Source organism: Rhinatrema bivittatum, chromosome 1 (assembly GCF_901001135.1).
Source record: "Rhinatrema bivittatum chromosome 1, aRhiBiv1.1, whole genome shotgun sequence".
Classification (NCBI taxonomy): Eukaryota; Metazoa; Chordata; class Amphibia; order Gymnophiona; family Rhinatrematidae; genus Rhinatrema; species Rhinatrema bivittatum.
Genome location: NC_042615.1, coordinates 488,775,529 through 488,801,279, shown reverse-complemented (window position 1 = coordinate 488,801,279; position 25,751 = coordinate 488,775,529). Strand labels below are relative to the sequence as shown.

Here is a 25,751-nt window from a genome sequence, read left to right as displayed (position 1 = left end):
TACGCAAGAACACTCCCAAGTCAGAAATCCTAAGAAAGGGACCACGACATGAGAAGGCCCGTAACTCAGAAACTCTCCTAGCTGAACAGATCGCCACCAGGAAAACAACCTTAAGCATCAAATCCTTAAGAGTCGCCTTCTGAGTGGTTCAAAAGGAGCCTCATACAAACCCTTGAGGATAAAATTAAGACACCAAGGTGGGCAAACTCTCCGCACCAGAGGAAGCAAATTCTTTGCACCCTGTAGAAAACGAATATCTGGATGAGACAATAATGAAGAACCTTCAATCTTCCCTCTAAGAAGAAGCAGCCACCTGAACCTTAAAGAGAATTTAGAGCCAGACCCTTGACCAAACAGTCCTGCAGAAAGGATAAGACATCTACAACCTCAGCCTCCAGAGGCCATACACCACGCGCTGTACACCAGGCTTCATAGACCTTCCAGACTCTCACATAGGAAAGACAGGTCGACTTTCTCCTAGCCTGTAAAAGGTGTCATAATCACCGCCTTGGGATAGCCTTTGTGCCTCAAATGCCTCCTTTCAAAAGCCATGCCGCTAAACAAAAGTGAGTAGCCTGGTCTGAAAATATGGGCCCCTGACTAAGGAGGCCGGTTAGATGACTGAAGCGAATCGGCCCATCCACGGTCAAGTTGACTAGATCCGCGAACCACGGCCGACATAGCCACTCCAGAGCCACGAGACCACTTCGCCCTGATGTCTCTATCCTTCGAAACACTCTGCCTATTAGCGGTCATGGAGGAAAAACATATAATAGTATCCCCCTGAGGCCAAGGCACTACTAGAGCATCGGCACCCTCGGGCCCCATGCTCCTTTTGCCTACTGAAAAAGGAAACCGCCTTGGCATTCCGGTGCATTGCCATTCGATCTATGTTCAGCGGACCCCACCTCTCACAGATAAGATGCATCGCAGTCTCTGAGAGCTCCCACTCTCCCGGATCTAAGAGCTTGCGACTCAAAAAATCTGCTTGGAAGTTTTCAATTCTCACAATGTGCAATGCCGCAATCCGTTCCAGGTGAAGTTCTGCCCAACGCATCAATTTCTAGGCCTCTGGAGCTACCGCTCAACTCTTGGTACCGCCCTGCTGATTGATATACGCCACCATTGTCGCATTGTCGGAAAGAATTCTCACCGACCAACTCTTCACCAAAGGAAGAAAAATTTGTAAGGTAATCTCACTACCTTGGTTGATAGACCAGGGATCCTCTTCTCCAGACCAACCACCTTGAGTGAACTGATTCTGACAAACTGCTTCTCAGTCAGAGACTGGCATCGGTAGTAAGTACCACCCAATCTGGAACCTCGAGATCCACACCATGCATCAAACTGGCACGTAGCAGCCACCAAGTCAGTTTCTCGCTTCTCCCTCTAGTGGCAAGGAAAGATGAAATTCTTCCAAGAGCAGATTCCACAGAGTCAAAAGAGCCCCCTGTATAGGACTTAAATGAGCAAATGCCCATGGTACTAACTCCAGGGTTGACGCCATGGAGCTTAGGACCTGCAAACAGTCCCAGACCCTAGGCATCGGCACCGCAGCAAACGCCAAATCTGCCCCTGGAGCTTCTGAACACGTCCTCTGTGAGAAAAACCTTGCCCGACTGCGTATCAAACCGGGCACCCAGATATTCCAGGGACTGTGATGGCACCAACTGATTCTTTGACACGTTCACTGCCCAGCCAAGAGACTTGAGTAACCTTGTCACTTTCTGCTCCAACCAAGGACTAAGATCTTCCAACTCTGCCCTGATCAGCCAATCATCCAAATAAGTATGCACCAAAACACCTTCCTGATGGAGAGCCGCTGCCAACACTACCATAATCTTGGTAAAAGTCCCTGGAGCTGTGGCCAACCCGAAGGGCAGGGCCTGAAACTGAAAATGTTGACCCAGCATCAGGAACTGCAGAAATCGTTGGTGATCTGATCAAAGGTACACCTCCGTTAGATCTCTCTTTTGTGAACTGCCAATATAACCGATCTTATAGTCTCCATACGGAACTGTGGAACCTTAAGCGTTTGTTCACCTTTTTCAAGTCCTGGATTGGGCAAACTATACCTTCCTTTTTCAGGATGACGAAATAAATGGAATACCTCCCTACTCGTCCCGCAGTACTGGAATCATTGCCCCTAACTGGCGCAGCTTGTGAAGCGTGTCCCGTACCACTAACCATTTGACCAGCGAACCGCAAGGGGAAACCAGAAACAAATCTGCCGGGGTGCACAAATTCTAACACGTAATCTTCTCTGACAACGCTTAGGACCCACTGATCCTGAATAATTTTGGCCCACTCCCCGTAAAACCATATTAAGTGGCCTCCTATACAAGGAATGTCTGAGTGTACCTGCCTCACCTCATTGCGAGGACTTGGTTCCCGCTGCACCACTACCTGCGGAGTCACAGAAGGGTCTACGGCCTCCTTGAAAGGACCGACCCTCGCAATGCGGACTGCTTCTGTGGCCGACAGTAGTCTAGCTGGACGAGTTCTCCTACTATTCCGAAACCGGGACCACTCCTGAAAAAAACTCTTGTCCTTAGGCTTATCGTCAGGCAGCCTTGTACCTTATTCTTGCCCAAGTTCTTCATCATCTGCTCTAAATCCTCTCCAAACAAAAGTTTACTTTTAAACGGCAGAGAACTCAACTGTGATTTGGAGGACACATCAGCAGACCAGTTGCGTATCCATAAGTCTCCTGGCCGAGACTGCCAACACCATAATTCTCGATGACGTCCTTATCAAGTCATACAAGGCATCTGCCCCACAGGCCACTGCCGCCTCTACACGTTCCACTGTGCTCACTTCGTCACTGGAACTTGGATGACTCTCCTGCAGCTGTTGAACCCAGCACAGACAAGCTCACTGCATAAAACTAGAACAAATAGCAGTTCTCAGGCTTAGAGTGGACACCTCAAAAATCCTCTTAAGAAGCACCTCCATCTTCCAGTCTTGCATGTCCTAACACTGCAGACCCCGCCACAGGACTAGTCGTCTTCTTAGTAATTGCAGAGACTGCAGCATCAAGCTTAGAAAGGGCAAAAAGTTCTAATGTCTGCTCGGGTAAGGGGGTTCAGTTTTGCCATAGCCCTACCCACCTTCAGGCTTGCCTTGAGAGCTCCCCACTCCCTATCCACCAGCTTCTTTACGGATTTGTGATAAGGAAAAGCTCTTGCTGGGCCCCTCAAGCCCATCCAGGACTGGATCCGCCCCCTCCAAATCTGAATCCTCCTGGGGTACCTGAACCCCAAGATCCAGAAGAGCCTGAGGAATTTAGGGTCCCAGTTCCTCCTGCTGGAACAAATAGACCACTTTTGGGTCATTCCTGTCAAAAACCGGGACCTGGTCCTGACCCTCTTACTGATCATCACCTCTGGGACCTGGATCCCCTGGAAATCAAGCCCCGTAGAATCCCTTGTGCACACAGGGGAATCCACTGACCCCTCAGAATCCTCCTCAGGAAGTCCCAACTGAGAAGGACCTACCGCCTTTTGTCGAGGATTGAGCCGATTGAAACCCCTTATCCTGTCCACCAGATGGCCAAATTCGCTCCCAAGAGGCCTGTTGCTTAGCCAAATAGGCCTCGTGCAGAAACAAAACAAAGTCCAGCGAAAAAGGCTGCTGGACTCAGCACATATCCTCCACATATCACTTCTTGCATTGCAGACTGGCCACGTCAAAGGGCTTCTTCAGTAGCAATTCCGCCTTATTATATTTAAAAAAAATGTATATACCACCTATCAGAATTTACAGGTGGTTTAAAATAAAACAGAGATAAAACATACATCTGATAATTAAATACTATACAACAATCAAAACAGAATAAAACATAATAAAAACATATAGACATAAAATAAAGTAAAAACATAAAATAAAACAAATCTTTCTTTTATCATTTCTTCACTGCAATAAACCATGTTCAGTAATAAAAACTCAGTAATTGCATCATGTATGAGAAAAAAACCCGCCAGGACCACCACTTCATAACCTCAAGGATAATCACTGATATATTATATTCTACGTAAGATTATATGCTTGCTTGAACAAAAAAGTTTTAACCACCTTTCTGAACTTTAGTAACGAGGTCTCCATCTTTACCTCAGCAGGCATTGAGTTCCAAACCAAAGGGCCCTGAACAGCAAACAAACCATTATGTGATTTTTCTAAACTAATAAATCTGAATGAAGGAACATCTAGCAAAAATTGGGAGGCAGACCGTAGTGACTGATTCCGTTGATATAACTTCAAAGCAGCATTAAAAGATGAAGAAACAAGATCATTAAAATCTTCAAAAAGCATAAGCAGAACCCTAAACCTGATCAGCCAAGCCACAGGCAACCAATGATATTGATTCAATATTGGTGAAATGTGTTGTCATAAGGGAGTCCCAGATGTGATTCATGCACAGAAGTTTGTACATATTAGAGGGCACGTAAGGTGGTCTGTGGTAAACCAAAAAAGAGAACATTACAATAGTCCAAAAGTTACATAACTAGAGAACGGACTACTGTTTTTAAATCATTTTCTTCCAAATAAGGACACACTGCGTACCAGATGAAGTTTATAACTTTCCTATCCTGACAGTCCTTCAATGCTGACCCTTCATCTACTGGGATTGTTTTCTTTGCCACTGCTGTTACCACAGTGTCCACCCTTTGGCATCCGGAATAGGCACTCTTTCTCCAGTTACTGAATCAGGTACAGCTTTTCCATCGACTTCATGAATGCTGCTCCATGCAGAATCTGGAAAATCCCATTCAGCCCTGTCATATCCTGTATGGTTGTATGAATAAGGAATATTTTGGCTGGATTTCTGATGCCTGCCAGGATTGCATTCCCTTTGGGTACCTCCTCCTTTGGTTGGTCTTTGCTCAGACTCAGCAACTGTGTAACTCAGAAGGCACTTAAGGTCCTGCCTTCTAAACCACCCAATGGCTGCATCATCTCCCAGTGAGGACAGCTCCTCTTCCTCCTATTCCTCACAAAGAGTCTCAATGAAAGGCTCCTTCATCCCTCTCCAAAAGTGGATCTTTGGGAGTTTTATCCAGCACTGACTGCAGCCTAGGCTTCTTTACCTGACAGCCCCCTTCCCTAGGAAGTAATCTGAGACCCTTGCCAGCCATTCCCTCTGGAAGCTTTCTCCCCTTCATTTCACAATACATTTTTGTGCCTTATAAGCACAAATTCTGATGAAAATTCCAGCCCTTTAGCCTCCTTAGGCCCTTGAGGTTCCAGATCTTCTGTGGGGTCAGTGTGCAAGGACCCTGACGCTACAGAGGAATGACTGGGTCGGCGCACAGCTGAATTTCCTAGCTCTAGCAGAGCAGGAAACATGGCTGCTGAAAGAGCCCGCTGATCTGAAAGGACCACACAGTCAGCTCCTGATTCACTCCTCCACTTAGCCCCATCTCAATTCTCACAAAAGAAGCCGCCGACACTCAGGATGCACCTTGCTCCACACTGCCCGTACTTGCGGGGGAAGCACCAGAACAGCTAACAAAGGGCCAAATCACCATCATGGGTCTAAGGCACTACTTTGATCCTGTACACTACGGCTCCGGTGCAACCACCTTTTTTTTTTGTTTGTTTTGTAGTACTTTCCCTGGAGAAATGCAGGTCCCTTAGAAACTGATTGCACCGGGGAACAAAGATCAGTTACCTCCTTTTTATTTTCCCCTGACTCGACCTGGCTACTACTGGGGAAATCAACTTTAAGCAAGGTCGTTGCTCCAGAAGCCTCCTAGTCTTTCTGCTGGACCAGACAACTCCCACCATCTGCTGGAGGCAGAGAACTACTGACATCTTCCCTGGTGTACCAGGCTATATAGGGAAGAGGGGGCATCAGGACAAAGCTTTCCCTCTGCCTTCATCAACTGGTAGAGAGGAACAAGTCCCACTTGTCTGCACTGGTCTGACAGGATGAACAGGAATCTTTTTTTTGAATGGTGATTTTCTGCAGAGTATCCTCCTCCTCCCACCCACCATTCACAATGGCCAGGCCTGCCAGATCACTTCCTAAAGGAATATATAACAATGTGGTCATATGCTAGAAGCCTCTTACCGATTCCGGTCGCAGGCTCACATCCACCTTATCCCCATCCTCATAACCATTTGGGACCCGATTCTGCATCAGAAGAGGAATCAGCAAGTTTGGGTCATCCTTAGGGCCACCCTCCCAAACCTCCAGGGATCTCTTTGACTCTGAAATTCAACAGGTCAAGAAAAATTAGCATTAGGGAAACAAAAGTCACCAACTTAGCTCACTTAGCTCATGCCTTATAACCACCAAAATCACCAACTTAAACAAATCCATCCACACACATACCACAAGCAATCTATCACCAACACAACATACTACAGTTACCTCAAGATACCAAACCAATACATTACAGTCTTTCCACATCTGACCTTGATGGGTAAATTAATTGATTCATTACTAAAGGAAAAGATAGTTCAGTATCTTGAATCCAACAGAGTGCAGGATACAAGGTAGCTTGATGTTACCAGATAGAGATAATGTTAAAGAAATCTAATCAGTTTCTTTGATTGTGTGTCCAAAGAATTAGATTAGGAGTGAGCAGTGGATGTGGTATACTTGATTTCAGTAAACCTTTTAACGCTGTCCCATAAGGACTTCATACTCCTCAATGCAGAATCTGGAAAATCCCATTCTACACCTATCATATCCTGTATGGCTGCATGAATAAGGCTGATATATTTAGACAGTAATTTTCAAACTCACATGCGGGTGCACATGTTCATCAGCCTATGCCCAGGGTCGCAGTTATTTTATAACTTGCGCGCATGTTACAAAATAGCCTGGCCACGCGCACGTGTGCCAAATTTTAAGTGGACACATGCAAGTGTGCGGAAATGCCACTTTCCACCACGTAAATAGGGGATTTTAAAAGGGGTGCACACCGACACCATTTCCAGTTTTACCAGTTTGTCCCCAGTTAAGAGATAGTTTTTTCCACACCCCCCTGGTTTAATAGCATTGACATCCCTCAGCTATCTCAGATTCTTAAAAGCCCACTGATCTGCTTATTTATCTTTATTTTATAACTTGTACGGCATTCATAGCTGAAGTAAAGTTACGCGGCAGGGGGCATCAGTGCACACTGGAGCGCATAAATATTTACACGCACATCTCAGCTTCACGCTCCTGTCCCTTTTGAAAACTTCTGAGATATGCGCGCTGAGGAATTTACGCGCGATGTCTGGGTAAGCTTTTAAAATCCGCTTGGCACGTGCGAGCCAGACATATTGCGCATCCCTTAATTAATGTGCGTGTTGAGCTTTTAAAATTCACCTTAAACTGGGCAGTTTAGGGGTGATCCCAAGGTTACTAATGGGATTAGAAACAGGTTGTGAGATAGACAACAGAGGGTAGTGGAAAATCAAGTTCATTTCAAGAAAAGAGATTTGTGGACTAACTCAAGGGACCAGCCTGGAAGCCGGTTCTAGACAATATTTTCATAAGTGAAACTGCCAGAGAGGACACTCCTGATGAAGACGACAAAATGAGAAGTGATCTAAGAACACTTGAGGAGTGTCAAATGCTAGATATATGTAGGATTCAATTCAAAAAGTATAAAGTCAAGCATTTAGGGTGCAGAAATTCAAGGGCGCAATAAATGATAGGACAGAGGCACTGATGTACATAAGAACATACGACTTGCCATACTGGGTCAGACCAAAGGTCCAATCACAGTACCCTGTGGCCAACAGTGGCCAAGCCAGGTCACAAGTACCTGGCAGGATCCCAAGGGGTAGACAGATTCCAAGTTGTTTATCTCAAGAATAAGCCGTGGACTTTTCCTCCATGTGATAATCTCAAGGTTGAAAAACAAGGCATTGGCCAGAGCAATACCAGGGTACATAAGGAGAGACATAATGAATCAAATAAAGGAGGTGCTAGAGCTTCTGTACAGACCATTGACGAGACCTCATCTAGAGTGCCATGTGCAGTTCTAGAAATCATTCCTCCAAAAAGATAGAGACAAAATAAAAACAAACAATCTGAGAAAAAAACAGTGCAGTGTCTGCAGCAAAAGCCCTGGAAATGCGACTAGAGGACCTCAATATGTAACATTTCTCAAACTTTTTAGATCTTGAACCCCTTTCAGCACCTCCTCAAATAAGTGCTACTTTATTTTTTTTCTATTTATGCAATTTTACATAGTTTTCAAGTGAAAATACTTGAATAGAAAGGGATTTTAAATTTCAGAAATTTCCAAACACATAGGGGCGGATTTTAAAAGGCCTGCGCACGCCTAAATCCTTCCGGATTTACGCACGCAGGGCCCTCGCACGCCTAAATCCTTCCGGATTTACGCGCGCAGGGCCCTCGCACGCCTAAATCCTTCCGGATTTACGCGCGCAGGGCCCTCGCACGCCTATTTTGCATAGGCCGCCAGCGCGCGTAAGTCCCGGGGCTTTTGAAAAGGGGCAGGAGGGGGCGTGTCCGGGGGCGTTCCCGAAATGACACCGCGTTTCGGGGGCGTGGCGCTGGCCTGGGGGCGTGGTCGAGGCCTCCAGACCAGCCCCCGGGACCGGAGGACGGAGCGGGGCTGCTGGCTGGCGTGCGCAAAGTTACGCCTGCTGAAAGCAGGCGTAACTTTGCCGACAAAGGTAGGCGGGGGTTTAGATAGGGCCGGGGGTGGGTTAGGTAGGGGGAGGGAGGGGAAGGGCGAAGGAAAGTTCCCTCCGAGGCCGCTCCGAAATCGGAGCGGCCTCGGAGGGAACAGGCAGCGCGCGCTGGGCTTGGCGCGCGCAGGTTGCACAAATGTGCACCCCCTTGCGCGTGCCGACCCCGGATTTTATAAGATACGCGCGGCTACGCGGGGGCTGGGGGAAAGTTTGCCGCCTACCCTTACCCCTGCCTCTAACGCAGGGGTAAGGGTAGGAGGTAAGTTAGCAGGTTAACGCGCGGCAAAACGGCAGAGTAAAAAAGTGATAGTCGGGGCGCGCATTACTGTATTGGAGGGAATAGCTAATTCGATCATTTACATGTAATATACATGCCGGGGGCGGAAGGGGTTACCCGGTGATTTAAGGACGCGGTAAGAGTAGGTTAAAGGGGATAGTGTATTGCGGGTTGGACTAACACAGCCGAAAAGTGGGTAGAAAGCGGGTTAGGAGCAGAGTAACCGCAGCCGCACTTTACTGTATTGACCTGCAAGTCATCCAAACATCTGAATCACAAACTGAGTTTACCAACATTCCAATATGTCTTATATTACCTTGTATTAATTCTTTCACTGCCTGAGAAAGTACACCATCCTCTGGACCCTGCTCCTGCTCTCCCTTCTCTTTATTATAACAGAGAGCAGGTTTAGGAGTTTGCCATCGATTCTTCTGGATTAAGGGAATCATAAGTTCTTTGGGTGCCTCAACAGGATTAACACTGAAAATTGAAATGAAAGAATGTTAACTAAAACTTAACAATACAAACTGGTTACTACAGCAGTACTAGAAACCCAGGTTTGGAATAACATTCTCTGCTCTGATGGCGATGAGGGGTGGAGGAGAAATTGGATTCAGAGGACAAACAACATGGGCCCTGACTTTTACAATCTGGGGTACTGATACTCAAGACAGAAGTGAAAAATGACAGGACTGCTTCTAACGCGAAGTCCATAAGCAAAACGTCAGCACTACCTCAATTTTCAAGAAGGCTCACCACGCAGTAAAATGTTGCTAGCAGTACAGTTTTGTAAATGTTATCTTAAGGTTTGGGAATAATTGCACAGAGCGCCAGTTGCTACCTTTAAGAGAAACATAGGGGCTAACCTGCATGGCGCCGCAAATACTGCCACCATAAGAAGCTTGTTGGGCAGACTGGGTGGCCCGTTTGGTTCTTTTCTACTATTATTACTTTGTTACTATGTGTCTTTCTCATGTAAATGTTGAGTTCAGGGCCCCGAGAATGGTCCTGTCACCTCCATTTCTCTCTCCCACCCTCATGATCGTCTCCATCCTACAGGTCTCCCCCTCCGAAGCTCACTTGTCACTTCTGCAGTTCCTCCCATCTCTCCCTCCCCCCGGCTTTCCCCCTCCCTCCAGACCTCCCTCTCACTTCTGCATCTCTCCCACCCCACTTTTCCTTTCCCTTCTCCCAGGGTCTCCCGCTTATATCTGAAGGCTCCCCTTCCACCACCACCACCACCACTTCTCTCTCCTGGGGTCTCCCTTTCACCTCTGCAGCTCTCTCCCCTCCACTGCATGCAGATAATCCTTTTCCTCCTTTTCTCTCTCTTCCGCTCCTGGCAGTAGCTTCCGCACTGTTGTCCTGCTGAAGCCGAAAGAAACTGGAAGGGAGGCCGAAGCCGAAGCGGCCTCCGGGGCTACCACCTCACTGCACACAGCTTCCGCCATCTTTCCCACCACTACCCGCGCCTAAAACTCCCAGCATGCACAGCAGCGCGCTACCGGCCCATGGCCGATCTTCGAGTGACATCAACGGCACTGTGCATGCCGGGAGTTGTTGTTTTGGACAGGGCCCGCAGCGGTCAGTGAGCCTCCGGTATTAGGAAAGCACCGATGATCTACCGAAAGTATCACCCGCACAACCGCGCAGAATAATGTCCCTTAGAAACCACACGCTATATAGGAGAGGTGCAAAGTAAACCTTAGTTTAGACCTACTGGCATCAGGGATGAGGGAGGGGGGAAGGGACTGTGCTAGGTAATAGAAGAGTCAGTCTACAGTGGATCTGGTGACAAGTGTTCCAGTCTAGAAAGAGACAATATAGTTGCAGGAACGTTTATAGGGACTGTGCAGGAGCAGGATGACACATTTGAGACACTCGGTTGAGAAGGGCGACCAAAATGATAAAAGGGCATGGAACAGCTCTCCTATGAGGAAAGACTAAAGAGGTTAGGACTATTCAGCTTGGAGAAGAGAGGGCTGAGATGGGATATGATACAGGTCTCCAAAATCATGAAAGGACTTGAACAGGTTAATATAAATCAGTTGTTTACTCTCTCAGGCAATAGAATGACTAGGAGACACTCCATGAAGTTAGCAAGTAGCTCATTTAAAACAAATCTGAGAAAATTATTTTTCACTGAACACATAATTAAGCTCTGGAATTCATTGCCAGAGGATGTGGTTACAGCAGTTAGGGTAACTGGGTTTAAAAAAGGTTTGGATAATTTCCTAGAGGAGAGGTCCATAAACTGTTATTAATCAATAAGGAATAGTAGCTTGGGATCTATTTAATGTTTGGGTACTTGCCAGCTACTTGTGACTTGAATTGGTCACTGTTGGACACAATATACTGGGCTTGATGGACCCTTGGTCTAACCCAGTTTGGCATATTTATCTTCTTATGTACTTATAAATTTAAGCAGTGGATTCAAATTTAGACAAAAGATCTTGAAGTGCTCACCTAAAGCTGTGTGTAGGAAAACATGAGAAAGGCAATCTTCAGAAAGATCTAGCATGTTTACTGAATTCTCAAATAGGCATGCATAGTTTTACCTGAGTAACTTCAGGCACAGAAATAGCAGGAATAAGGTATCCACCTAAATGAAAGGGTGTTTACAAACAGAAACTACCCAGGTAGTTTCCCTTTCAAAAATTTGCTAACATTAATTTGGTACCCATGTACCTGCAAACTCTTCAGAGCCACATGTTCACAAACTGTGGGCACAGCCCATACAGGTAGCCCTCTCCCTCACCACATTCTCATTTTCAGCATCCTGATCACTGCAATCGTGTATTTGGTGTTATTTAACTTTTTATTTAAATTGATCTTGGAAATATGCAATTTTGGAAGACCCAATAATATTCAGATAGGTGGCAATTTTCAAAATGCATTGGGACAAAGAGTGTGCATGCTTTTAATCCATAGGCTTTGCATTGATTTCAAAGCAAAAGTAAGTGCAGGCCTTTGCTTTGAGACTTGCAGCCAGTACAAAGCAGGCACTGTCACATGCACCTGCATTTTACTGTGGATAGATTTTTGCCGGGAAAGATGTGAAAAAAAACTTCTAGGCATGTATTTTTCTTCCCCCTCTGACCTACATAGGCCTTCTCTGGATGCAGCTAAAAATACAAGTTGTAGAAGGCAGGTCCGTTCAGCCACATCCAAGGAAGATGCTCCTCAGCCAGCTGATTAAATCGCCCTATTAAAATTCTTCAAAGTACATTCAGCTAAATCTGAGAGTTTTCCATTCATTCAGATTTCTATATGCACTAGGATGTCTGAGCTTCCAGATCTAGCTAAGGCCACAGTGCAGTTTTACTTCTATTAAACTAGGGAAGATTTCCACTCTCTACCTTAAACCTTATGGTTTCTTTTTATTTCCTAAAGGCCTCCAAATTGAACAGAACCAAGTGCAACTATCTCTACATGTGGTATTTATGCCATGTTCTAGACCATTCTTGATTTCCTGGGATGGATGGATTCCCCCCCCCCAGGTTGCAGCTATTTCACATCTAGCCACCACCACTGCTTGTTGTTGTGTGATCAATTTCATTATTTTTTAACAGTGAGATCTTTCATATCCTCAGAGGAGGATGCCATGGGAGCACAGTATTCATCAGGTGGGAAATAATGCTCAGGATCAATTTCCAAAATGTTTCAATCGCCGGGCATTCCCACCATAGGTTAATCATCGTGCCCCTTTTTCCTCAACTTTGCCAGCAAACGCTGGTCACACAAGAATAGATTTTGTTCAGCCCATGAAATGTGGAGTACCACCTAAAGTACATTTTAGAGCTCTCCTCAATTTTTAGCCAGGAAGTGGATGCGCTCCCCACTCTCTCCAATTGACCGCCATTGCTCCTCATACAAGCACATCTTCAGGGCTTGTCAGTTTAGAAATGAAATGCTTATTCCCTGCAATAGTTGGGTTATCTTTATATAAACCTTGGGTCAGTTGAGGGTCACTACATTACAGAACATCCAGTGGCACCCTCGTTGACCTTAAATCCTGTGCAAGTCCCCCTCACAGTATGATCTGTAATCCAGCCCTGCTCCCAGGCAGTACTCTGCCCCAGTGCAACATTCAGATACAGTAGCTACCTTCCAGAAGAAAAGCAGGTCTTCCCCAGACATAGGATATATTAGATGCCAGTCTTGCCAACTCAAGGCTCTGGCTGGCTCTCTCTGCCTGCAATGCCAGCCTCTGCTTGCAGCTGGCTCTTATTGCCTTGTGGTTCCAGCCTTGCTGCAGGGCCACATTACCTGCTCTGCAGGAGGCGGGACAGTCCACACCGCATCCAGCAGTGAAAGCGGGCCACCAGAATTAGCCTCTGATCACGGATTGGCTGCTCCAGTTATCAATAGATATGGACGCTCGCCACTCAGCACAAGTGGGGAGGAAAGGGGTGGGAGCGAGTCTGTTGCCGTGGCTACCCTATGATTTCCTTATTGCTAGGGAATTTTTTTTTTTTTTATTACAAGGTATCTGCAGGCAGGAGTCTGAGTGCACGCAGCGCAGGAGACACACACAGCACAGGGGAATAGCTGCTACAAGTTTAACCAGAGGTAAGGCAGAGGCAGCCCAGCACGGAGCCACTAACCACATTTTCTGGAGCTGGAGGGATCAGCGAGGATGTGATAAGCAAAGGGGGGGGGGGATGGGTCTTCTTTCTGACCAAAGCTCTGAGGAGAAAAAAAAGAGAGAGAAAGGTAGGCAAAAGAGGGGGCAGAGAGAGGGAGAAAAAGGAAAGGGGGTGATGAAAGGAAGAGAGATGGAGAAGGAAGGAGAGCGACAGAGAAAAAAAGATTTAAAGTAGATAGAATGAGAGATTGAGAGAGAGAGAGAAAGAAGAGAGAAAAGAGAGATTGAGAGACAGCAAGGTGAGTGAGAAGGAGAGATGGGTGGAGGGGAAGGGATTTGTTTGTGATTTGGAGAATGAATGTTTCCTAAGACCTCCGCAACCAGGGTCTCTGTCCTTCTCTGTTTCTTATAAAACACGTGCATCTTCCCCAAACAGTACACAGCCTCAGAACAGAATTTGAAAGAGATTTGTCTTTGGGGGACAGGGACGGGGGGGGAAGGGGGTTGGGGGTGTTCCCCTGCAAGAAATAAAGAGAGAACAAAGTGGGGAGAGGGTAGTGAAGTAGGGGCAGTCTCCCCATCCACCTGCAGCTCTCCTCCTCACACTTCACTTCTTCTTCACCAGGCAAGAGGTAAAGATCAGTCTGCTCAGCGGGGAGGTCCGCATCCCCTGGGAACATAGCAGACTGTTCTTCCCCATGGGGAGGGGGGCTGACAGGACCCTAGAAACTTGTCAGACACTTCCGCCCTGGGTATGGGGGCTCCCCTCAGTCCTAAGCACTCAGGACTCTTCGGCCCTGTGTGCGGCACCTGGTTCAGGAATCGGTGAGGTGTGCCCTGCCCTTTCCTGACGAGCAGACTCAGCAGTCAGGAGCAGGTGGGAGAGACAGATAAGAGGGTAACCTTTAGACAGGGAAGCCACAGTGCTGCCTCACTACCATCCCCTCTCTCTCTCTCTCTCTCTCTCTCTGTCTTTCAGGTCACAAGATCCCTGCAGCGTGAGCACATCGCAACTCACTGCCCATGTAGCACAAGTCAGAGATTGACCTTTGCACGGTTCTGGCCACCCCACTCCCCCGATCAACCCCCGCTTCGGCCCATGTCTCACTGGTGGAGCCGGGTCCAAGAATGCCTGCTGTCTCGGGGAGCAGGAGGGGACCTTGGGGTGACCCTGAGAGGAGGAGCGGACCAAGGGCAGTTCCCCTTCCTGGCAGAGGTCCATCGTGGGAAGGTGCAGTGCCTGGCTGGGGAGGTGCAGGAAGGGGACCTGGTCCTGGAAGTGAATAACATCCCTGTGTTTGGCCTTACACTGGGGGATACATTGGGAGTCCTGAGGACCAGCCGGGACCCTGTCCACCTGAAGACCGTCAGACAAGGTACCCCCCAGTTTCTGCCAAGGCTTGAGGCTGCTCACCAGCGGAGAAAAAAGAGACATCTGAGACAATGTACAAAAGAAGAGCGCAGCTTACAGAAAAGCAGAGGGATAGGAGGCCACATATTATTACTGCAGCTTTGACCCAAGTGTGACTTTTACGCCACTCCTGAAACCTGTGCTCCTGCACCATCCCTCACAGGAACTCTTGTAACTTGCAGCTGAGACTATTGACCTATGAATTACCCCCACCACAGCACTCCTCCACAATTCCCTAGAACTCCACCTTTAGCCAGCACTTCCCCAGCATTCCCTACAGCTCCCCCCTCCCCCCAAACCCGTGCACCTGCCCCAGTCCTTACAGCTCCCCAAACATCTATTGCTCCGTCTTCATTCACTGCAGTCAGGGCAGGATTTAAAATGATGGTGCACACAGGCAGGGAACTCAGGGTAGGGGAATTTTTCCCTGGAAATAACAACAGTGGGGGGAGTCCCAGTTTTTGGGCACTATCAGAATTCGGTGCCCAAGGCACGTGCCTATGCCTAAATCTAGCCCTGACTACAGCTCCCTACCTGGCAAAAGCCAGCACTCTTCCACCATTCCCTCCAGCTCTCCCCTCCACAGCCAGCACTCTTCCACCATTCCCTCCAGCTCTCCCCTCCACAGCCAGCACTCTTCAACCATTCCCTACTCTCCCCCCCCACAACCAGCACTCTTCCTCCATTCCCTCCAGCTCTCCCCTCCACAGCCAGCACTCTTCCACCATTCCCTCCAGCTCTCCCCTCCACAGCCAGCACTCTTCCTCCATTCCCTACAGCTCTCCCCTCCCCACAACCAGCACTCTTCCTCCATTCCCTCCAGCTCTCCCCTCCACAGCCAGCACTCTTCAACCATTCCCTACAGCTCTCCCCTCCACAGCCAGCACTCTTCCACCATTCCCTACAGCTCTCCCCTCCACAACCAGCACTCTTCCACCATTCCCTACAGCTCTCCCCTCCACAACCAGCACTCTTCAACCATTCCCTACTCTCCCCCCCCCACAACCAGCACTCTTCCACCATTCCCTACAGCTCTCCCCTCCACAACCAGCACTCTTCCACCATTCCCTCCAGCTCTCCCCTCCACAACCAGCACTCTTCAACCATTCCCTACTCTCCGCCCCTCCACAGCCACCATTCCTTACTCCTCCTTCTATAGCCAGCACTCTTCCAAAATTCCTTACATCTCCCCCCAACAGCCAGTGCTCTTCCATTTCCTGCAGTTCCCCACCCAGCTGCACAATTATTTTGGTTACCCAGTATTATTGTTTGTCTATCTTTGATAAGTCTTCTCACACGATTTCTGACTGCCCATTTTCTTTCATGTAGGTGCTGACTTGTCCCAGGACCTGAGTGCATTTTTGCAGAAAAGTTGCACTAATGGCTCCCTTGAGAGCCAACTGCAGCGGACAGTGAGACAGAACCTGTACCTGCGGGCTGTTCCATGTGAGTGTGAGGCCGGTCGGGGGCACCCTTCCACCTGGGAGACATTCCACATTCATCAGAGCCCTGGGGGCTGCTCCATGGAGTGAGGGTGGGCACATCTGTGCCAGGGGCCATTCCCATCGTGTCTGAGCCCCCTTCTGGTGTTTATCTGGCAGGTGCCACTTTACGGTGAGATCGTTGTAACTTTGCTGTCTCCTTCTTTGTTCCTGCTCTTGGCTTCTCAGTAGTAGGTACCATGTGGGAGCCTCGAGACAGTGAGTTATCTGGCACTGTACATTCTCCTTCCAGATTCTCTCATAAATCATCTCATGGTTTCTCTGTGGCAGGTACCACATGGAAGCCACAAAACGGTGTGATATATTGCACTGTGCATTCACCCTCTGCTGCCCTCATTGATCATTTCATGTTTTCTCTGTGACAGGTACCATGTAGGAGCCAAGAGATGGTGAGATATATTGCGCCGTGCTTTCTCCCACTGTTTCCTCATAAATCCTTTTCTGGTCTCTCCGTGGCAGGTACCACACGGGAGCCACGAGAAGGGGAGATTCCAGGTGTGGATTATAATTTTATTTCCCCACAAGATTTTCTCACACTGAAAGGAAGAGGCCTTCTGTTGGAGAGTGGCAAATATAAAGGTATGGGGATTTCTCCAAGGACTGTGAAGACTGGGGCAGTGAGCAGAGGGAAACAGGGCGAGGCAGAGGGTAGGGAGGGTAAGGGAGGATTCTGATAGGGAATGGAGCCTTAAAATGAAACAATCAGAAATATGCAGTGATGAAAGGGGTTGGGATGAAAGGAGGAGAGGAATCAGGGATCTTCAATACGTGCAATGCCTGACCTCCTAAACACCTAAGTTGAGCTGTAAAGCAATGTCAACAATGTGGGCTATATAGAAAATCAGGTGACACAGGCTAGAGAAGGCAGCTGAAATAATGTGTTACTAACAGAAAGAGTAAGACAAAGTATCAGACTATAATTTTGATTTGGGGCTCTCAGGGCAGTACTATGGAACGCCTCGCCCACTTCACATCGATGAGGACATGGCATTGGTGCAGAGGAAGCTGAGACATATGACCTGGAGCCTTGATCCACTCCGCAAGTCCATCTGTAACTCAGAGCAGGGCGAAGGCGCCGATGTAACTGAGCTGAACAAGAGTGGGGAACAGGAAGAAAAAGAGAAAGAGAAGAGGTTCCTGGCACTTCGGCCTGGTAAGGGACAGTTTCACCGAGCAAGCAGTTTATGCCTGCTGAGCTAGGTCTCAACAAACCATACTAGGCCTCAGCCGGCGGTAACAAGTTGTGCTCGCTGTAAGTACCCAGCTCGGTCCAGACTCCTGGGTTTTGCCTCCCTGCCAGCAAATGGAGACAGAGAAAGTTTCACTGATACGTACATAACCTAATGTGCCAACTGCAGTCCCTCAGTATTTCTCTGTCTCCAGAAGATGGTAAATGGTGTTAAAACCTGCAGTCTGAAATATGTAAAAAAAAAAGAAAAGAAAAGAAAAAAGGAAAAATGAAGAAGAAGAAGATAAAAGTGTCCTCCCAAGAGGTCGTTAGGGCCTGGTGGGGCCATTCCTCCTGGTTGAGGCGGATGAGCAGGGGGTTGATGACCCTTGGAATGCTTCTGCCCTGAGAAAGCTCTGAAATCTGGTGGTGCTGGATCCCTCAGGCCTCTCTCCCTCTCCAGCGCTGAAATCTGGTGGTGCCAGATCCCTCATGCCTCTCTTTCTCTCCCCGCTTGGCTGCAGTCCCTGTATTGGAAAAGAAAACTCCTTTCAGGGAAGTAATTTTTTTCTTTAAAAGAGACAAAAAAATATATATATATGATAAGGAGGACGGGGAGCCAGGAAATGTGGAGGCAGCCTCTCCTGCCGAGCCGATAGTGTTTTCGGCAGGGAGGTGGCATTAGCCACCAGCGACTTTGTGACTTCGGGTGAGAGTCTGGCTGCTCAGCCGGTAATGCCTGGATGCATGTTTCTGTGGTCAGCAGGCAGGCATTCAGTGGTGGACTCACCCAGTGCAAAGCAATTGTTTTACGAACTGTTTCAATTGCAGGAGAAAAAAGGGCCACTGTGCTCAGTCCTGCTGGTAGCAGGTGCAAGAGGTGACTGCTCAGATTAATATCACATCGCCGCCCTGCTAGCTCCCGCTGAGAGTGGGAGGATAAGTTTGCAGATGGTGGGCAAAGCATTCCCGTTTAGCACAAGCCAAGGAGCCGATGCAATAAAAAGCACGGAAAGCGGGCGCTGAAAAGTCAGCACCCGCTTTCTTTTTTTTTTTTGTATTTAAACGGTTTTTATTGGTAACCAAGAAATGAACAACACAATACAGAATACACATCCAAGAACATAGTATCATGTCCACTACAAAGAGCACCCGTTACAAACAGTATACAATATTGATCATGATTAATGGATGACCTTGGTATACCAATTTTCAGCCTCCTAATGGAAACTTCCCCCTACATTCCCTCCCCCCCTTCCCCCATGACCAGATCACAGGGCAGCGTTCAGCAGAAGTATTGGCCGAGCAACATTGCTAACTGTAAAGTAAATAAGAAAACGAAAATAGGAAAACAATGGAAGCTTATGCACTAGAAGGAACAGTCCACATCAATGGGGCTGGTTAGTAGTATCCATCTGAAGGCAGTGGTGTAATAGATAATGTTCGTTTGGGAATTTAGTAATCTCGATGGGTATGTGTAGTCAGAGGAACATCTCCTGGAACTGCAGCGTGAACTCCACCAGTACACTCCTGGGCGTTTACTCCAGACAGGCCCTCTGAGCCTCCAGCCAGTCCGAGTATGGGGTCCATATTCTTTGGAATGCGACAATGCGATCCTGATGTAATGCTGTGAGCTGGTTCAGCTGATAATAGGAGTGTAAACGTTGCTGAATTTTAGCTAAAGGTGGTGTAGTTTTCTGTTTCCAATAAAGTGCAATCTCCGCTCGTGTTGCGATAAAAACTTGTAAAGCCAGTTTTTGCACGGATTGTGAAGTGTCTGGTATCGGTAAACCCAAGAGCGCATGCCATGGTTCAATGATTATCTGATATTGCAGGATCTGGAACAACCAGGCAAACACCTCTTTCCAGCATTGAGCTACAATGGGACATTGCCACCAAATATGATAATAAGTACCCTTAGTGTCACAACCTCTCCAGCAAGTATCAGGGATGTCCGGTGCAAATTTATGAAGAGCAACAGGTGTAAAATGCCACCGATAAAGTAGTTTATATCAATTTTCCTGTAGCCCTGTAGATATGGAGCATTTATGTGCAGCTGCATATATTTGTTCCCATTCCGCATCAACCAAAGAGGTCTGAAAGTCCTTTTCCCATAAAGTGCGATGTCGAAGCGGGCCCAGCTTTCGGGTGTTCATGAGGCCATATATTTTGGAGATCACTCCCCTCAGGTTAGAAGCATTTTTACAGAACATTTCAAACAGCGTGCCCTTAGATCTGATCAATCCCTCACGAACCCCCTTAAGAGTAAAGTGATACACTTTGGCATACAAGAAAAAATCAACTGGTACAAGATTATACATATCACGTAATTGCTCACGCGACAACATTGCATCCTGTTGATAGACATGCCCCAACCTAAAGACCCCCATCCGCACCCACTGCAGGGGGGCTCGAGAACGGTCCTGCAAAGGTATCACTACATTGGTAAATAAGTTGGTCATCATTGAAAAACGCTCGTGACCCACTAATACAGGTTTCCAGCGACGCCATAGCTTCATGGTATGCGAAGAGCAAATGGCATAGTTAGATTAGCTCCCCAGTGCGATTGAGGTTGCCATGGGAGGGCATCTATGGGGAAGCTACCCAAGAAGCTCCCTGCTACCCAACAAGCTACCCAAGAAGCTCCCTGCTACCCAAGAAGCTACCCAAGAAGCTCCCTGCTACCCAAGAAGCTCCCTGCTTCAACAGCAGGGGAGAAGAAAAACAACCAATAAGGACTGTATAACATAGTCTGGGTAAAACAAATAAGCATGGGTGTAGCTTGCTTATTGCGGCGGTTACTACCCCTAACTAATCAAGCTAGATATTTCAATGGTGGGGGTGGAAGGGAAATAGAACCAAGAGCTAAGAGAAACAGATAAGTATGAGAGAAAAAAATGTGGGAAGCTTGCTGGGCAGACTGGATGGGCCGTTTGGTCTTCTTCTGCCGTCATTTCTATGTTTCTATGTTTCTATAAGAGAGCTTGTTCCAGCTTAACCCACTGCGGTATATCCGCTCTAGTGTGGAAAGCAACCACCGCCCTTAATTGCGTTGCACTGTAGTACCAGACGAGGTTGGGCACTTGTAAACCGCCCCGAACTCTGGTCTGATACAGGGTGGCCCTAGCTATCCTAGGGGGCCGGCGCCGCCATATGAAATGTCCCATTATTTGTTGCCATTTGCGGAGTAGCATGTCAGGGAGATAGATAGGGATCGTGGTAAAAAAATACAGAAAGCGAGGCAACACATTCATCTTCAGAATGGCCATCCTACCTAACCAGGAGTGGGTATGTTCTAGCCATTTATCCAAATCGCTCTGAATTTTTACAAGCAAAGGACGATAGTTCAAGTCATACAATAAATCAGTGTGCTTCCCCAATTGAACCCCCAAATACTTTAAAGATGTAATGGCCCATTTAAAAGGAAATCTCTCCTGTAGAGCCGTAGCTACCTCAGGAGCCACAGTTAGATTAAGTATTTCTGACTTGTCAAAATTAATTTTCATGCCAGAACGTACCGTGAATTCACCCAGCTCATCCATAACCCCCTTCAACGACCGCTCGGGATCAATAAGGGTGAACATAACGTTGTCTGCGAATAAAGAGATTTTAAAATGGCTGTTGCCCTTGGTAATTCCACGCACACTCGCATTTCCTCTAATACGGCTAGCAAAAGGTTCCAGAAAGATGGCAAACAAAAGAGGGGAGAGAGGACACCCCTGCCTAGTCCCTCTCTGGATCAAAAACTGGGGACCATAGCTCCCGTTAACCTTTACTCTGGCTGCGGGATTTGCATACATTTTATGTATCCAAGCAATAAAGGAGGCCCCAAAACCTATGGCTTGTAAGGTATGGAAAAGAAAGTCCCAGTGAACAAGATCAAAGGCCTTCTCAGTGTCCAGTGCCAGGAGGATAGCTGGGAAGCCTTCTTGGTGTACTAGATCTATAATATCCACTATCCTGCGGACATTATCCGCCGCTAACCTTCCCGGAACGAAACCCACCTGATCGTTGTGTATGAGCCCCGGCAGTACCCCATTTAACCGAGCAGCCAGAATTCTGGCTAGAATCTTCAAATCGATATTAATTAAGGATATCGGCCTATATGAACTACACTGAACGGGGTCCCTGCCCGGCTTGGCCAACACGGTGATGCCTGCTGTGTTGGCATCCAAGGTGAGTTCTACCCCCTCCAAAAGGGAGTTAAACGCAAGGGTCAGTGGACCAGCTATTGTCTGGGCAAATTTACGATAGTAAATACCCATAAAGCCGTCCAGCCCTGGTGCCTTTCCGGCTTTCAGCAGCTTAATAGCTGCTAACACTTCCAGCTGCGATATGGGCTTATCTAGGACCTCCCGTTGTAGTGGAGTAAGGTGGGGCAAGGCGATAGAGGACAAATAATCATCAATAGTGTTAGGAGCAATGGTTTTGTCACAGGTGTATAATTTAGAATAAAAGTCAGTGAATGACTGTCGTATGGCCTCGGAGGAAGTAACCACCTGACCCCGGGAGTCCTTTATCTTGGCTATGATCGTCTGAGCTTGGGCTGCACGCAGCTGTCTAGCCAACAGCTTGCCCGCCTTATTACCCCCCTCAAAATACTGTTGTTTAAGAAGGGTCAGGTAGTGGCTAATGGCCGTATCTTCCAACGCCCTGAGCTGAGTCCGCACCACCAAAATTCTTTTGTAGAGCCGCCCTGATTGTGTGCTGCTGTGTCGTCTAGTTAAATCAGTGAGTTCCTGATTTAGGTGTGCCCTTCGGGCGTCCTTCTCTTTATTACAGAAAGTCGCCCGAGCAATGCAGGAACCCCGAATTACTGCCTTAGAGCACTCCCAGACTGTGAGAGGTGACATACCCTCCGTTTGGTTAACCCTAAAATACTCCTGGAGCTGCTGTAGGATGGATGCAGTAAAAGAAGGATCCTTAAAGAGACTATCATTGAGTCTCCAGGTGTGTAGCCCACCGCCTAGATCTCCCATGGTACAGACCATCCATACTGGGGCTTGATCAGTCCAAGTGATGTTATCGATATCAGTTTTCTGAACCCTAGCCTGCATAGAGGCAGACACAAAGATGTAGTCAATACGAGTGTACGTGGAGTGGGGGTTGGAATAAAACGTATACGAGCGGGAATGTTCATGTCTAGTCCTCCATATATCCACCAGTCCCCAATGATCTAGAACCCCAGACCAAGCTCGTCGTCCGCTATGTGGGACTGTATACCGGAGCTAGAATCCTTGGCGGGATCCAAAACAAAATTAAAATCGCCCCCCACGATCACCTCCCCCTCTGCATGTTGCTGCAAGATAGCACACAAACATTTTATAAAAGACCCCTGGTGCTGAACGGGGAAATACACATTAAGAAAAGTGAAGATCTTTTTATCAATTTTAATCTTATTAAGTATAAATCTACCATGAGGATCCGTAACTACCAGGATCTGCTCATGTACAAATGAGGAGGAATACAAAATACCCACACCTGTGTATTTATGTTCAGGTGTACTAGCAGCCCAAAAAGAGGTAGAAAATCGCGGGAATTTTAGTAAATGTTCATGCGATTTTCTAATATGCGTTTCCTGAATAAAAATGACGTCAGCGGCCTGCCTTGTAAGTTCTCTCTTAAACAACTGCCTTTTCTGTGGGGAGTTTAGGCCTTTTACATTTATAGACACTAATTTAACCGCCATCATATGGTAAAATAATAGCCTCCATAGCACACAGATCCCTCCCACAGTCAGCCAGCCCCGATTCTCCTGCCCCGTATTCTACAAGCTTCCGCCAAAGGTAACCGTGCTCCACCCTCACACGCTTCCAACTAATAGTGCTACCCATGTGATCGGTCATGATCCCTGTACGTCCTGCTGTATCCCAAGTCGTGCTATGGAATACTAAGTTTGGAAGACCTGTGGCCATCCAAGCAGAGGAATAAGCATGAAAATCCCCCCCCCCCCCCCTCCGAGCCCCTGTCTGTTAATATTGCTGTGAGTTTCTTAAGAAAAAACCCTCCTGGGCTATTAACGCACTGCTTAGATGCTATTTAAGAACTATACAACAAGAATAACCAGCATAACCATAAACCATCAGGAATATTCACCACATGCTCCAGACCTTCAGCAAGAGGCCTCAGATAAAATACCAGAGCTGTTAAAGTCCTTCTGAAAAGGGTAATGCCTGTAAGATCAGACCTCCTTTAATCAGGTTCTGAGGTTTGTGATCTCGTTCCTTCGGACTGACGGCGCAGTCTCTTGCCACCCTTCCCTGCTCTCTGCCACCTTGGCGCCGAGTCATGAGTTAGTGGATGATCCGCCATCTTGGAAGTAGTGAACGAGATGGGCAACTGGGCCTTTTGGAAAACTACTGCTGCATCCTCTAGGGAAGCGATTCGGTAGGAAGTTCCCTGGTGTTGAAAAGTTAATCCGAAGGGGTATGTCCAGTGATAGCGGATATCTCGCTCCCGCAAGGCTGTGGTCACTTCCCTCAGGTCATATCGCTTTTTGAGCGTGATTGGTGCTAAATCTTGAAATAGAGAAATGTTGCAGTTGTGCCACTGAATAGATTTCAGTTGTCTTGCCTCTTTCAAGACCCGTTCCTTTAAGGGGAAGCTGGAGAAACAGAGAACTATATCTCGCGGTTGTTGATCCCGGTGCGGCCCCAACGCTCGATGAGCTCGTTCGAAGCCAAATTCTAAAGGGATTTCCACGCTCTCTGGCTGGCCCTCAGCACCCTTACTAAGGACAAAAGTGCATATTTGGGCTGCAATCTGCCGCGCATCGGCATTCTCAGGGGTTTCAGGGACCCCTCTGATCCTCATATTGTTCCTTCTACCACGATTGTCCAAGTCCTCAATTTTATCGTGGAGCGCTTTTAAATCAGAGGAGGTTTTGTCTTGTCGGGTCACCAAGCTATTTATCGCATCCCCGTGGCCATCAATACGGGTTTCCGTCTCGTCTACCCGGTTCCCCAGGGCAGTGAGATCCTCTTTGAGGTCAGCCACCGACGCCATAATGTCTTGCCTATATTGCTTCATGTCGGCTCTTAAGTCCATAAACCAGCGCCTGGCTTCCTCTCTAGAGAGTGCCGTAGATGGGGGAGCCGGATCCGGTTCCTGGGGGTCTCTCACCTCAGCCGCCGGTTCTCCTGTACTGCCCGGTGCCACGGCCCCGCTCTCGGCGCCATCTTGGCTTGCATCCGGGGAGAATTTCCCGTATGAATATTGCCTTAAATCCATCGTTTTTCGCTTGCTGGCCATAGCGGGAGCGAGTAATGCAGTGCTGGTATTCCCTAAAGTTTTTCGCCAAAAAATTGAAGGGATTGAAGCGTTTTGCGAGGGTTAATAGTCCCGGAGGGAGTGGAGCTGAGCCAATGTGCGTCCTCTCACATTGGATGCGAACAGCGCCCCCCAGCGCCCGCTTTCTTAACGCGCGCATGGTGCCCTCAAGTGGGGGGCGCCATGCTATACCCAAATTAGGGGGTCGCACTAGCAAGGAGGTGCTAGGATCGCTTGCGACCCCGCCGTGGATGCTGGTTATGAAAACCGATGCCGGTAAACTTGGCGTCGGCCTTCATAATTCGGCGGTCTGCCGAGGTTTTGTTTTTTTTTTAAGTAAAAAAAAAAGTACAGAAGAGCAGTTTTTTCTGCTTTTCTGTACTTCTTTTGCATGCACTCAGCTATTAACGCCTGCTCCAGGCAGGCGTTAATAGCTGAGAGCAAAATGCGCATCTGAGACGCACACTTTTTTTTTTTAATGCGGAGTGAATGAGTAATAGCCTCATTCACATGCATTTGCATGTGATGAGCGCTATCGCATTCATGCTGCGTTGGACGCGCGTTAAATAGGCGCTAATCCCCCTATTGCATTAGGGGGTGGATTAGCGTCTATTTAACCCGCCATCTGAGTGCGGTTTACACAGTGCGCTCGGCTGAGAGCACTGTATTGCATCGGCCCCAAATTGTTTGGGCCGTGGTTATGCACTCTTCCACTGATGGCGGGGAGGGGAGCTCGAGGCGCTACGTTAATTATTCGCGCTAAGTGCAGGCTGAATGGTTGCAGCACCAGTGCGCTCCAGCAGCATCAATTAATTTAGAAGCATGTGCTCCCTCTTTAGAGCCGCTTTTAAATTGGCAAGCATCACGATAAT

At 47.8% G+C, this 25,751-nt stretch overlaps 1 protein-coding gene across 1 annotated transcript in view; it reads right to left on the bottom strand.

Moving 5' to 3' along the window:
- Positions 1-10,500, bottom strand: part of GPKOW (G-patch domain and KOW motifs) — a 40,039-nt gene extending 29,539 nt beyond the window's left edge. The window contains exons 1-3 of the mRNA XM_029608197.1: positions 10,214-10,500; positions 9,258-9,421; positions 6,074-6,213 (exon numbers count right to left, since the gene is read on the bottom strand). Coding sequence (XP_029464057.1) covers positions 6,074-6,213; positions 9,258-9,421; positions 10,214-10,392 — 483 coding nt within the window. The 5' untranslated portion in view covers positions 10,393-10,500. The remainder of the gene's footprint in view (positions 1-6,073; positions 6,214-9,257; positions 9,422-10,213) is intronic.
- Positions 10,501-25,751: the final 15,251 nt, after the last annotated feature.